The sequence below is a fragment of the Pan paniscus genome, chromosome 7, assembly GCF_029289425.2.
Source record: "Pan paniscus chromosome 7, NHGRI_mPanPan1-v2.0_pri, whole genome shotgun sequence".
In the NCBI taxonomy this organism is placed as follows: domain Eukaryota; kingdom Metazoa; phylum Chordata; class Mammalia; order Primates; family Hominidae; genus Pan; species Pan paniscus.
The window spans coordinates 148,296,697-148,311,777 of NC_073256.2; the positions used below are offsets into that span (position 1 = coordinate 148,296,697).

Consider the following 15,081-nt stretch of genomic DNA (forward strand, 5'->3'; position numbering starts at 1 on the left):
AAGGGCTCCCCAACCCATCGCATTCACTCAGCATATTTTCTATGTCACCTTACAGTACAATAGGCACTCTTTCAGGGAACCGTTGTCACAATCACATCCAGCAATGAATTATAATTTTAATAAAATGGAATCCTGACTGGAATTCTTGGAGTAGTCAATTGAAAATTAGTTTAATGTCATGATAAATGTTTGGTTTAATTAAAATTTGTATGTCACATATTGTCTGTTGGGTGACTTTTGGAACTCAGCTTTGATGTGTTATCATCCCTTCCTTTCTATTTCACAGCTGCTGCTCTGTTTCAGGTCCCTACTTCTCTCCCCTGGATTAGTATGAGAATATCCCCAAACCAGTTTCCTTCCCTTTGGCCTCTGCTCCTCCATTCCAGTGTCAAGGGGAGAGAGAGTTATCCCTCTCCACAGTCATCTTCCTGACATCCAGATCTGACCATGTCACTTCCCTACTTTAAGAGTCAGTGACTTTTCATTGCCTGAGGGATAAAGCCCCAGCGTATCTTACCCTAACCCTATTGTTTTAATTCAGAATTGTGGTAATCACCAAGGTCAGCTTCAACGCTTAACACACACACATGCACATACATACAAACACATATAAACACATACATATATACCACACAGGTACATACATTTACACACATGCATACATATGTACACACATACACTAATGCACACATACATGTGACTTTTGCCATTCTTAACAGCTAGCATGACTCATTGTTCAAGCCTTTGTTTCCAGGAAAAAAAAAAAAACCTTTGGTTCTTGGTTAAAAAGGCTACTGTGCAAACAGCTCAGTAAAAGGCAAATGACGGGGAAAAAGGTTTCCCTCATACTCGTACTTTTGATTGTCTTGACTCTTGCCCACTTTGCATTTAAAAAATATTTTTTATTTTATTTTTTGTACATTGACAGGTAAAATTGTATATGTTTGTTGCACACAACATGAAGATTTGAAACATATATACACTGTGGAATCTAGCTAATTAACACATGTATTACCTGACAGTTATCATTTTTATGGTGAGAACACATGACATCCAGTCTCTTACCATTTTTCAAGAATAAAATATATTGTCAATGATAGTCACCAAGATGTATAATAGGTCTTTTGAATTTATTTCTCCTAATTGAAATTTTGTATCTTTTGATTAACGTCTTCTCAACCACACTCCAACCACCCCTAGACCCTGATAACCACCATCTCTACTTCTATGGGTTAGCTTTCATAGCTTCCACATAGGAGTGAGATATGAGCCACCTGTGCTTAGCTTATATTTTTTAACATAATGTCCATGTTCATCTATATTATTGAAAATGCCAGGATTTCCTTCTTTATGGTGTAATAGTATTCCATTACATATATATATATACACACACCACATTTTTCTTTATCCATTCATCCACTGATGGACATTCAGGTTGATTACATATCTTGGCTATGGTAAATAATGCTGCAATAAACATGGGAATGCAGATATTTCTTCAACATACAGATTTCATTTCCTTTGCATAACTACTCAGTAGTGGAATTATTAGACATATGGTAGTTCTATTTTTTAAGTTTCTGAAGAACTGCCACTGTTTTAAATAATGACTGTATTAATTTACATCTCCACCGGCAGTGTTCAAAGTTTCCTTTCCACCACCTTCTGGTCAATACTTGTTATCTCTTGACTTTTTGATAGCAGCTATTCTAATAGGTGTGAAGTGATATCTCATTGTGGTTTTTATTTGCATTTCCCTGATGATTAGTGATGTTTAACTTTTTAAAAAATATACCTATTGGCTTGTATACCTTCTTTTGAGAAATGTATATTCAGGTCCTTTGCCCATTTTAAAATCAGGTGATTGATTTTCTTGCTATTGAGTTGTTGGAATTTCTTATATATTTTGGATTTTAACCTTTTATCAGAAGTATAGTTTACAAGTATTTTCTCCCATTCTGTAGTTTAGGTTCACTATCTTAATCGTTTCTTTTGTTATGCAGAAGGTTTTTAGTTTTTCAGATAGTTTGCTGTTAATATATAGAAATGCTACTTATTTTTGTATGTTGATTTTATATCCTGCAACTTTACTAAATTTATTTAATTCTAACCATTTTTTTTTTTGGTGGAGTCTTTAGGGTTTTCTCTATATAAAATCATGTCATCTGCAAACAGAAACAATTTAACTTGTTCCTTTCCAATTTAGATGCCTTTTAATTCTTTCTCTTGTTTGACCGCTCTAGCTGGGACCTCCAGTAGCTATATTGAATAGAAGTGGCAAGAGTGGACATCCCTGTCTTTTTTCAGATCTTAGAGGAAAAGATTGCAACTTTTTATTGTTTAAAAAATTTGTTTTAATGACAGGGCCTGCTCTGTTGCCCAGGCTGGTGTGCAGTGGCACAATCATAACTCACTGCAGCCTGAAACTCCTGGTCTCAAGGACTCCTCCCACCTCAGCCCTCTGAGTAGTTACGGGATTACCAGTGCCACTATGTCCAGCTTGGGGGAGGTCAATTTGAAGAACTAAAGCAGTCACCTGTGGCTGCCGAAGAGAATACAGTGGTGCTAACACAGCAACCTCAAATTCCTGGGCTCAAGTGATCTTCCCTCCTCAGCCTCCCAAGCAGCTAGGACTATAGGCATGTGCAACCACACCCACATAATTTTTAAATATTTTGTGGAAATGAGGTCTTTCTATTATTGCTCAGGCTAGTCTCATACTCGTGACCTCAAGCTATCCTCCCACCTTGGCCTCATAATGTGCTGGGATTACAGGTGTGAGCCGCTGCACTTGGCCTAACTTTTTCTTATTGAGTATGATATTAGCCCTGGGTTTGTCATATACATGGCCTTTATTATTTTGAGGTACATTCTTTCTCTAATTAATTGAGAATTTTCATCATGAAAGGATGTTGGATTTTGTCAAATGCTTTTTCTGCATCTATTGAAATGATCATGTGGTTTTGTCCTTTATTCTGTCATTGTGATATATCACATTTATTGATCCATGTATGTTGAACCATCCATGCATCCTGGGATGAATCCTACTTGAGCATGGTGAATGATCCCTTTAATGCGCTGTTGAATTTGTTTTTCTAGAATTTTATTGTATATTTTTCTTTATCAGGAATAAAATCAGGAATATTTTTGTAATTAATCAGGAATATTCTGTAATTTTCTTTTTTGCAGTGTCTTTGTCTGGCTTTGTTCTCTGGATGATGCTAGCCTCATAAAATGAGGGTGGAAACAGTTTTTCCTCTTCAATTTTTTGGAAGAGTTTGAAAAGAATTGATATTCTTCTTTAAATTTTGATAGAATTCACAGTGAAACCATCAGGTCCTGGGCCTTTTTTAGATGAGAGACTTTGTATTACTGACTCAATCTCCTTACTTGCTGTTGGTCTATTAAGATTTTCTATTTCTTCATAAGTCAGTTCTGGTAGATTGCGTGCATCAACTGAATTTATTCATTTTATTTTATTTGTTTTTTTCTTAATTAGTCCAGCAATAGGTCTTTCAACTTTATCTTTTCAAAAAAAATCAACTCTTGGTTTTGTTTATTTTTTCTAGTCTTTATTTCTGTCCTGATTTTTATTATTTTCTTTCTTCTGCTAACTTTGGACTTAGTTTGTTCTTGTTTTTCTAGTCCCTTGAGGTGCAATGTTAGGTTGTTTATTTGAGATCGTCTTTTTTGATGCAGGTGTTTATTATTGTAAACTTCCCTTATATAACTGCCTTTGCTGTATCCCATAAGTTTGTTGTTTTCCAATTTTGTCTCAAGAAATTTAAAAATTTTCCTTTAAGTTCCTTCATTGATCCATTGGTTGTCCAGGAGCATGTTGTTTAATTTCAATGTATTTGTGAATTTTGTGAAGTTCCTCCTGTTATTAATTTCTAGTGTCATACCCTTGTGGTCAGAAAATATACTTTATATGATTTGAATCTTCTTAAATTTGTTAAGATTTGTTTATGTCCTAACATATGAGCTATCCTCGAGAATCTTTCATGTGAAATTGAGAATAATGTATATTCTGCAGCTATTGAATGAAATGTTCTATATATGTCTATTAGGTCCACTTATTTGAGAGGATAGCTTAAGTCTGATGTTTCCTTATTGATTTCCTATGTGGATAATCTGTGTACTGCTGAAACTGGGATGTTGAAGTCCTCTACTATAGTTATAATATAGTATTATCTTTCCCTTCATATCTATTAATATTTGCCTTGTATTTTTAGGTACTTTGATGTTGGGTGCAGATAAATTTACAATTGTTATATCCACTTGCTGAATCATCCCTTTATCATTACATAATGACCTTCTTTGTTCATTTTCATAGTTATTAATGTAAAGTGTATTCTATCTTGCATAAGTATAGGTATTCCTGCTCTCTTTTGTTTTTTATTTGCAGGTAATACCTTTTCTATCCTTCACTTTCAATCTATGTGTGTCCTACAGGTAAAGTGAGCCTTTGTAAGCAGCATATAGTTGAGTCTTGTTTTTCATCCATTAAGGCACTCTACATTTTTTGATTCTAGAATTTAATGCATTTACATTACATGTAGAGACTTGTTAATTGTTTTCTAGTTGTTTTGTAGATCTTTTGTTACTTCTTCCTTTCCTTTTGTCTTCCTCTGAGGTTAAGTGATTTTCACTAGAGTTATATTTGGATTCCTTGCTTCTATTTTTTTTTTGAGATGGAGTCTCGTTCTGTCACCCAGGCTGGAGTGCAGTGGCACAATCTCAGCTCACTGCAAGCTCCACATCCCAAGTTCACGCCATTCTCCTGCCTCAGCCTCCCAAGTAGCTGGGACTACAGGCACCTGCCACCACGCCTGGCTAATTTTTTGTATTTTTGGTAGAGACGGGGTTTCACCGTGTTAACCAGGATGGTGTCGATCCCCTGACCTCACGATCCACCCACCTCAGCCTCCTGAAGTGCTGGGATTACAGGTGTGAGCCACCGCGCCCGGCCTCTTGCTTCTATTTTTTGTGTATTTACTATAGGTTTTTGCTTTGTGGTTACCATGAGGCTTACAAAAACATCTCATATTCATAACAGGTTATTTTAAGCTGATGGCAACTTAACTTTGGTCACACACACACACCCTACTGTATATTTTTAATCCACTTCTCTCCAGCATTTTCTATTTTTATGTCAATATTTACATTTTAATATTGTATATTTCTTAACAAATTAGTGTGGGTATTATCATTTGTAGTAGTTTTGTTTTTTTATCCTACATTACAAAGATATAAGTAATTTACATCTTTTTCCAAGTTTGAAAAGTTTTCTGCTACTATTTTTTAAAATAAGCTTTCTACCCTTTTATCTTTCTGTTCTCCTTCTAAAACCCACAGGACTTGAATATTTGCTCTTTTGGAGTTGTCCCATAAATCCTGTATTACTATAATATTAGAATATTCTGAATTTTACTTTGTACTTATTTTTACCAGTGAGTTCTACACTTTCAAATGTTTTTATGATACTCATTAGCATCCTTTTCTTTCAGCTAGAACTTCCTTTAGCGTTTCTTATAAGACAAGTCTGGTGGTGATGAATTCCCTCAGCTTTTGTTTGTCTGGAAAAGTCTTAATCTCCCTTCATTTCTAAAGGACAGTTTTGCTAGGTATAGTATTTTTGTCTGGCAGGTTTCTCATTTCCCTTCAGCACTTTGAATATGTCTCCCACTTTCTCCTAGTCTGTAAGGTTTCTGCTGAGGATTCTGATGTTAACCATATTGGGACTCCTATATATGGTATTTGCTTCTTTTTGTTGTTGTTGCTTTCAGGATCTTCTTTTTGTCTTTGATTTTAATAGTTTGATTATTATGTTTCTTTGGCTATTCTTATTTGGGTTGAATCTGATTGGAGAGCTTTGACTTTCAGGTACCTGGATATTTACACCTTTTTCCAAGTTTGGAATGTTTCCTGCTACTATTTGTTTAAATAAGCTTTCTACCCCTTTATCTTATTTTTCTCCTCTAAAACCCCCATGACTTGAATATTTGCTCTTTTGATGTTGTCCTATAAATCTTGTAAGCTTTCTTTATACTTCTTTATTCTTTTTTCTTCTTTGACTGTATATTTTCAAATAACCTGTGTTGGTGTTCGCAATTTCTTTCTTCTGCCTGAGAAATTCTGCTGTTGATGTTCTCTATTGCAGTTTTCATTTTGGTTATTATATTTTTTGGCTCCAGATTTCTTTTTAAAAATTATTTTCAATCACTCCATTAAGTTTCTTGTTCTGGTCACTTATCATTTTCCTCATTTTATTAATTTTTTTTTGCATTTTCTTCATGTTTGCTGGGATTCCTTAAAATAGTTATTTTGAAATATTTGGCAGGCAGTTCACACATCTTCATTTCTTTAGGTTCAGTCACTGGCACCTTATTTTATCTCTTAGTGATGTCATGTTTCCCTGATGATTTTTGACCTTCATCATTGTGCCTCAATCCCTGCTCAGTTGAATAAGTAAGTCCTTCTTATAATCTTCACAGACCGGATTTTCCTGGGAAAGCACTATGGCAGGTGTGGTACTGGGGCATGCCAGAAGCCTGGGGCAGCTGCAGCCAGAGTGACATTGCTAGAAACATGGTACCTACTACATGGGTATTACTTCTGGGTGGGCCAGAAGCCTAGGACCACTGAGGCTTTCCCATTGCTAAGGGATGCCCAGAGCCCAGGTCCACTAATGTCAACCTAATAGTGGTGTGCGCCTGAGATCAGACTGGCCAAGCAAGCTTGTAGCCTTGAGCTGTGTGGTCCTATCTGCCATCGGGGCATGTGTAGAGGCTTAGTCTGTGGTACCAGCCTGGTATTTGGGATCATGAGGGTCTGCCTAGTGCTGGGTTTTACTGTGGCAGGCCCAGTGTTGGGGTCCAAGTCAAAGTCCTATGCCCACTTCCTTCTCTTTTCCCCAAATGGATGGTATATTTTTCTGCACTGTGCTGCTTGGGATGGGGGAAGGATGATATGGGTAATATAATATAAATTTGTCCTGCCTACTCCATTTAATGTGCCTTTTATTATTATTGTGCTACAGCTGAGTATTATGACATCTCACCTGATTTCCTTAGCTCTTTTGAAGCTATTTTCACATATGAATACTTACTCAAATTGATGTTTCTGTTAGAGAATAATCACAAGAGAGTCCTATTTCATTAACTGGCTTTACTACTCCTCACCCTCTTTGAAACCTGCCAATGCACTAACTAGCAGTAGACGACCCTGGCCTTTCGTGATATTGGCACCCTATCCTACCCATGTCTATGGTTGTAGAGGATTTCTATCACATGTTTGGATTGATCAGTGAGTAAGAGACTAGGGTCATTTTGAGTGTTGGTTTGCCATTTGCACAAAAATTATAGATCTCACCTAAACAAGGAAACTATTGGAGTTGTTAGGTACAGTGACTAAAAATCCAAATGCCATCTTACCAACAGAGCACTGGCCCCTTGTTGTCTTTCTGCACTCTGGGGATTGATGGTATCCTAACTTTGAGAAAATGCCAGAAATAGGGACAAGGAGAGCTGCTGAAAGGGAAAGACAAAACCTCAAACAGGGGTCCATTTCTGACAGCAAATAAGGAGGGTCAACATGAAATCTGGGGACACCAGTAAACAAATGGTTTATTAACCTAACATTATGATATATGCAATATAATATTATGAACATTTCCAGTCTTTATGGCTTCTATCGAGTTTTCAAATTGGAACAAGCAACTTTGCAGCTGAATAAAAAATTCCATCTTATGTAAGCAGTAATTGGTTAAGATTATTAACTTTTTCATAAAGCTATGTAACAGGCATTTTCTTCTAAACACATTAAGGTGCAAATATTGTTCACGAGCCATTCCTCAGAGTGAAATATTTGACAGTAAGACTGGAAACTATAGAAGTCTGAGCCAATTGCAACCAAGGTTTATCTAATTCCAGGGCTCCTATTAATTCCTTTTTAGCATGCTTTCTTGCTAACTAGAATAATTAATACTGGACCTCATGTTACTTAGATTAGAATCAAGGAGTTGTTTGGATATCAATAGATTTTGATTCATACAGTTTGAAAAAGACTTTGAATCATTTCTCACTGTTCAATTTCAAAACTCCAGAAAGGATATCTTAAATTCAATAAAATGATCAGGAAGAATAAGGTCCTCTCCAGAAAGAGAAATAATAATGCTCTAAGTATCTTAAAGTATTTGATTATAGATGTTCATTTATTTTCCAATGTTATCTCTGTAACATATCTTTTACTTAAGGCTAAGATACAAACCCTTATGGAAAGTCTGTAGAAAGTTTTGCTGCTTAAACTCTGATGTTTATGTGGCTATAAATCACAGATTTTCAGAACTGGTGGAGACTTCAAAGTTGTCTGACCTGATTTTTTCATTTTGTAGGCAATAAATTTAATTGTTCCCCTAAAGGACACCCATGTACAAAGACCTTCAGGTGTCATGTTTATCACTGTATTTCTAGGGCTTAGCCCAGTTCATGACACATAGTGGAGCTCAATAAACATTTGTTGATGGGTTTACTGATTGACAGAATAAGGCTCACACACCTAATTAGTTGTAGAGATCTCTGATCTTCTGGGTGTCAGTCTGTGTTAGCCTGTTCTTGCATTGCTATAAAGAACTACCTGAGACTGGGTAATTTATAAAGAAAAGAGGTTTAATTAACAAGTAGTTCCACGGGCTGTACAGGAAGCATGGCTGCGAGGCCACAGGAAACTTACAATCATGGCAGAAGGTAAAGGGGAAGCAGGCACATCTTACATAACAGAGAAGGAGGAAGAGAGCAAAGAAGGAGGTGCTACACACTTATAAACAACCAGCTCTCATGAGAACTCACTCACTATCATGACAACAGCAATGGGGAAATCCACCCCCATGATCCAATTACCTCCCATCGGGCCCCTCCTCCAACACTGAGGATTACAATTTGACATGAGATTTGGGTGGGAACACAAATCCGATCCATATCGTGGTCCCATTGTCCCCCTTTACACCAGTTAAAGTATTATTACAATTCATCCTAGTTTTCAGGGAAAAACTCTGAAGTGTCCAAATTAGCAGTTAAAAATCATCTGCAGCCTTTTCCATTAACCAAAACCCAAACAAAAGGGAACTCTGTGTTGGAACCCATAGATTCCTCTCTCCATAGTTCCTAAAGTGGAGTACTTCTGCATCTCTACAGAAGACAGGGAGATAGTAGAGAGGACATCTTGGGTCTCTTTATCTACCTACCTACTTGGTATTAGGGACAGTAAAGGGTTTGGTTTCCATCATTCACTTCACAGAAAAGTACCATAAATTCTCATCCCACTTGTACATCTCCCGATTCCATTTTGTTGGCTTTATGGGAGACTTTCAGATAAATCCCTTAAATGAGGCATAAGGCCTCTGAAATTGCTACTCAAAATTTTTCCTTTCCATAGGATCAATGACATAAGAAGACTGTGACAACTGGATATTTTTCTTGAGACATGATAAAGCTCTACATGTGCCTTTCCAGAGGTAGGCTGCTGTCACTATGGACACATGCCTTCTGCTGATGGAAAGGTACTAAAAAGATTTTGGAAATTCCTAGTCTCTTTGCCCTGTGCTGGAATGGTAATCCAGCTGTCTTCAAAGAGGCTTGGATGCATGCAGAATTACTCTGGATCCACTTTGATCACCAAGCTGGCCAGCCCAGCCTAATGTAGTCTGGGGCGGTAGCCTAATGTAGGGCAGGAAAGCTTGGCCAGATAATGCTTAAAATTCTATTAAGAGATGGCGTAAAGGGAGAAAGGTTTTTAGAGTGCTTTTGTCTCCTGCTCCTCAGATTCCTTCTCTTCTGAAAGAATAAAAATATGATGCTACCCAGACAAGGAAAGAATCCCAAATTTTGACCTTAAGACACCCAGAACCATGACCTCTGTGTCCCTCCTGACAGTCCACCTCCCTGTGCCTGGTCTGGTGAGTTCCTGCTGCTCCTTTTTGCAAGACAATGTGCTACAGCAACTGCACACCCTACTCAATTGTTTGCAGAAGACAGCAAAGGCCCTGCAGTTTACAGACAGCACTCCACTTGAAGACTGTTGAGTGACCATCTTTGCTACATAGCTTTCATTTAGAGGCTGTACCCCTATTGCCCACTGCCTTCTTTCAACAAAACGTGGTTTTTCCTCATGGTAGCTTCTGGGAGAATATGATGTTTGCTAGTTTGTTTCCTTTGTGAAAACTGGGTTGTCTGTGGAAATATCTTTTACTGCAGGTGGGAAAACTTCATGTGAAAAGTTCATATCTGTGAAGCTACATTTTGAGAAACCCTCTATTATACTGATTTTTCCATGGTATGCTCTGATTCCACCTTTAAAATCTCTCTAAAGGCAGTGGTTTTCAAGGCTGGCTGTACCTTTGTCTCATGGGAGAAGCTTACAAACAGCCCATGGTCTTCCCTAGATCAATTAAGTCTGAGTTTTTGAGGATGTTAGTCACCCAAGCACTGACGTGTGTGTGTGTGTGTGTGTGTGTGTGTGTGTGTGTGTGTGTGTATTTCTGCCTATGCATCCTCTTGTTACTGCTTTTGCTGTGGCTTTGTGAGGATGTGACACTTAGAGGCTCTGCAACCAGTTTGGACCTCAAGGGGAGTGCTGACAATACTAAGATTCTGTCTGAAAGCCACACACAGCCTAGTTCCAGAGTCCTCAACCCCAATAATTCCTTCCCCCTTGATCCATCATCTGTTTGTCAGATATGCTGAATAAAACCAAAAGCACTTGCCACACATCCGTGAAGCCAACCCTGGTGGCAGCCTTCTAGTAATTTCCTATTGGCCATAGGATAAAGTGCAACCTCTTAACATGACTGAGAAGGTCATATGGGCTCTGGCTGCTGCCAGCCTACAGTCCATCTGTCACTACTCTTTCCACCCCAGGCTTCACAGTAGCCATTGCAGCACATCCTGGTTTCTGTACATGTCCATCCTCTCTTGAAAACTCTCCCCTCCACTTCCAAGATCCTGTCAATGTCCACCCACCTTTCAGTCAACAGCTTAGACATTTCTATTCCGGAAAGCCTTCCCCAACATCCTACGTTGAATTAACTTCCTCCTCTATTTTCCCCAAGCGCTTGGATTTGATTTATCACAAAGCTTATTGTTCTGCATTGAAATTTTTTATTCATTCATTCATTCTTTCATTCATCTCTCTCTCTGCACTGTAACATCCCTGAAGGTAAGGACTATGCTCATCTTGTTCTTTGCTGCATCTCCACAAGGGCATTTGTAATACAAACTTGTAGCACAAATAATTAAAAGTGAGGTAAACTTAGAAAACAATGATGCTAACAGGTTGATTGGTTTATATGGGAGAACTAAGGGGCACACAGTTTTTGTGAAATAAGTCAAAAGGTTCTGCCTTTCACCATACATATGATTTACCACAAAGGGTAGGTGAAGTGGTCTGTGATCATGCACATTGAAGACCCAGGTAACATGATGGGGATCACAAATTACCTGATGGTTTTGATCATGCTGAGACCCATTTCAACACAGCAGTGGGCATGGTCCTGGCGGGGCTCAGGAAGTCCAGACACGCAGTAGTAGCAGTCCCCCAGGATTTTAATACGAAGGCAGTGATGCTCCTGGAAGGAACAGGATAAGAGGGAAAGGTCTATGTCAGCAGAAGGATCAGTTCTTCAGAAAGGCTTGAGAAAGAGGCGAGCAGGGTTAGGTGGTCTGCAACTTGGGGTAAGGAGAACCTACCTTTGAAATATACTTCTAACTGTCTTTCTAAAATATTTGAGGTGTAACCTAAACGGGGGTTTGAAGGACCCAGAGGTGGAGTGGAATCATAAAGAAATTAGGTTTTGAGCTCAAAAGCTACATGGTTATATCCAAGCTTTGCTATATACTAGCTCTATGGTCTGCACACCTGTCACTTGGTCAGGCCTGACAGAGTGCTCATAGTATCTCCTACAAATTCAGCCCCAAGCAATGTCTCTCTTCTCAAAAACAGCTGTGAATTAACGGCTTTCATCAGTCTTTAGCTTAATAGTAAGCACTTAAAAATGTACATCACTTAGGAATTCCTATTACTTCAACTCTATAAAGTTCCTTTCCAGCAAGGACATTTGCACTTTATGAAGAGGAACTAAGTCTTCTTATATATCCTTTTATTCGTTTATTAATTTATATGTTTGTTCATTGAAAAAATTAAAAATCAATTGGGCACCTATAATAAGGCAAACATTGTCTCTAACACAAAGATGACTAATAATAGCTCCTATTATGCACTATAAATAAAACAGAGTTCATCCTCACAACGACCCTCTAAGGTGGGTTGTTTTTTATCTCCATTTCACCGGTGAGAAGTAGTTGTTAGTGTGGTGGATTCCCAATCTTAAAGACACAACTCTTACAAAATTTCAAAGAACAACAAGCATTAAGAAAATAATGCATGCTTTTATATTGGATAGGAAGCAGCTAGATGTTATAGGTTCTAGTAGAAAGAGAACTTAAGGTAGTATAGCATGGGGAGCCAAGGGCACTGGTTTACGAGTCACACTGCACAGGATCAAATCTCAGATACTGCCTCTGTCTTTTCTGTGAGTCTTTGGGTAAACTACCTAACCTCTGGCCTTCAGGTGCCTCATCTATAAAATGGGGATAATCATAGGGCCTGTCCCCTTGTGCCACTGTGAGGGTTAAGTGAGATGGTGCAAGTGAAAGCTCAGTACAGGGCCTGGCAGATGGGGCACTCAATTAATATTGCCTCTTTCTATGAGGAAGAGTTGGACTCCAGGCCTAGCTCCTTCACATATCTGTTTTTCATCATGGACAAGTGACATATCCTCTTGGTTTCCTTGGGCAGCTTGTTGGGGCTGAATGACCTCTGAGATGCCTTCTAGATCTGAAGTCCTAGAGGCTTATGGTTCTATGGCTGTGTGGGAAAAGGAGGGCCCCAGAGCTGGAGAAGGGGAGTTATTGATAAAAAGTACCCACTGAGAGACCAACAGTACTGTTGATGCCCTTGTAGTAGCAAGCTGTAAAGCACTGTGTTGGTTTCCCAATCTCACCAGGAGTTGGACATTATGTTTGGGTAATGGATAAGTAAATATACTATCCCAAGAAAAACAAATATTAGACAGGGAAAAGAGAATCAGAACTGTCTCTGGTACTTTCCTGTCAGATTTCTGGAGCCTTGTCAACCTTCCCAAATGGGCCCAGATGCAATCTTCAGAACTCTGACAGCATGTACAGCCATCCCAGGATCATTTTTAGGGGATCTGGGCTCCTGTCTATTGGCTGCTTCAATGCAGCTAATTTTGCAACACAGCTGACAATTAGGTCTGATTCATTAAATAAAAGAAGCTTAAGGCCTTCAGTTGTTTCTTCTAAGACCTTGAGGGTGTCAGGATCAGAATGGAACTTAGAAGGTTTCTTGTTCTTTGGTGCTAGCAGTGCCCAGATTTGTGGAGTCAGTGGGACTGTTATGGAAAAAGAAATCAGAGGGTTTAGAGATGTTGTAGGGTACATTTTTTTTTTGTCAAGAAAGTATGAACAATCCATCAACAAACACCAAAAACAGCAACCCAAATACTATCTACTATCCCCATCACTTATAAAAGCAAATATATTTTTAACACCAGAACTACTGGAAAGACATATCTTCAGAATAAAGGCAAGGTTTTCTTTTTACCTAAATAAATTTAACATTATGAAAACTCACTACATTGCTTTTATAATTTTTAAAATCTCATGCCCACAAGTTTAAAATTTCCAATTTTTGTGCATGAAGGAGAATTTGAGAACCAGTGTTCCAAAATCTTACTCTGATTTTGCAGATCCGAACACTGAGACTGGAAGGCAGGGATTGGTGACTTCATCTGCAAATGGTCTTTTGGGGCATCGGGTTGATATGAGAGACTTATGCGAAAGAAAGCCTGGTACCATCAAAATCAGATGCATGGATTGGCCTGTTGCCTGTTTGCTACAGGGAGGGATGAGGGAAAGGGGCATAACAAAAATTACTTTGGTCTAAGAATCTGACATCTGCATTCCAGGGAAATTTACCAGCTGTTTGACCTTGGATAAGCCACTGAAGCCACTGTATGTGGGTTTCAATTCCTCATATGTGACAAGTGCCAAAATAATCTATCTTGTCCTTAATACACAACAGAGTAAGCTTGGCCATTACTTAACAATGACAATGACAACTGACACCTGGAAGTAGCCTTCTCAATGTTCAACATGCTGCTCCTTATCTTTTTTCGTTGAGCTTCACAATAAAACTCTGAACATGGCAGAGCAGGTAAAGTCACATCTGTTTTACAGATACAGAAATCTCAGTGGAGAGAGGGGAAGCTTCCTGTGCTACAGAGGAGCTAGCTAACAGTAACAACCTGGGCTGGATGTCACCCTCACCAACTCTGAATCTATGATCTTTCCCTGAAAACAGAGGTGAAAGCACTTTGGAAAAAATCATAGTGGGGACAGGAGCTAATAGTCATTGAGCATGTACTATGTGCCAGGCAATGTACTAAATGCATTACACTTATCTCAGTCTTCAGGACCACTTTCTAAGTCACGTGTCATTTTACGGATGGGAACAGCAGGCTTGAGGGAAAGGCCACACGGCAAGTAAGAGGCAGAAGAAGAATTCGAACCCATGTTTGTCTGATTGTGGGGCTCCATGCTCTCTCTTGGCAAAACTGCAGGAATTATGGCAAAGTCCAGAATGGTAGGTCTCCTGACGAAAGTGTGTTTTAGAAGGAGATTGTGTAAAATAGTTTATTACTCGTCTGAGGCAGACATTGGATAATGATGTGATGATGTTCACGTCCAGGGTTTGTTATTCTTCCAACAAAATGTGGGGCTGGTAGCCTCCTTGAAACTCTTTGGATCCCAAATACATGGTTGTATATATGCATATATATTATATAAAATTATTTTATACAAAAAAATAAAATGTATGTAATATATATAATACATTAAAGGCCTGGATTCTTATCTGTCAAGGTCTGTCAATTTGCAGACACATTTTTCTGATCAAATACTATGAGCTGTCAGATGACTTGACAGTAATATCTGAATAACTTAT

At 38.4% G+C, this 15,081-nt stretch overlaps 1 protein-coding gene across 4 annotated transcripts in view; it reads right to left on the bottom strand.

Annotated features, from left to right (window-relative positions):
• Positions 1-15,081, bottom strand: part of ADCY8 (adenylate cyclase 8) — a 261,872-nt gene that overhangs the window by 145,822 nt on the left and 100,969 nt on the right. For all 4 annotated transcript variants that reach the window (XM_055116960.2, XM_034966610.3, XM_008955471.4 and 1 more), the window contains exon 5: positions 11,496-11,623. In XM_055116960.2, the coding sequence (XP_054972935.1) occupies positions 11,496-11,623 (128 nt within the window). The remainder of the gene's footprint in view (positions 1-11,495; positions 11,624-15,081) is intronic.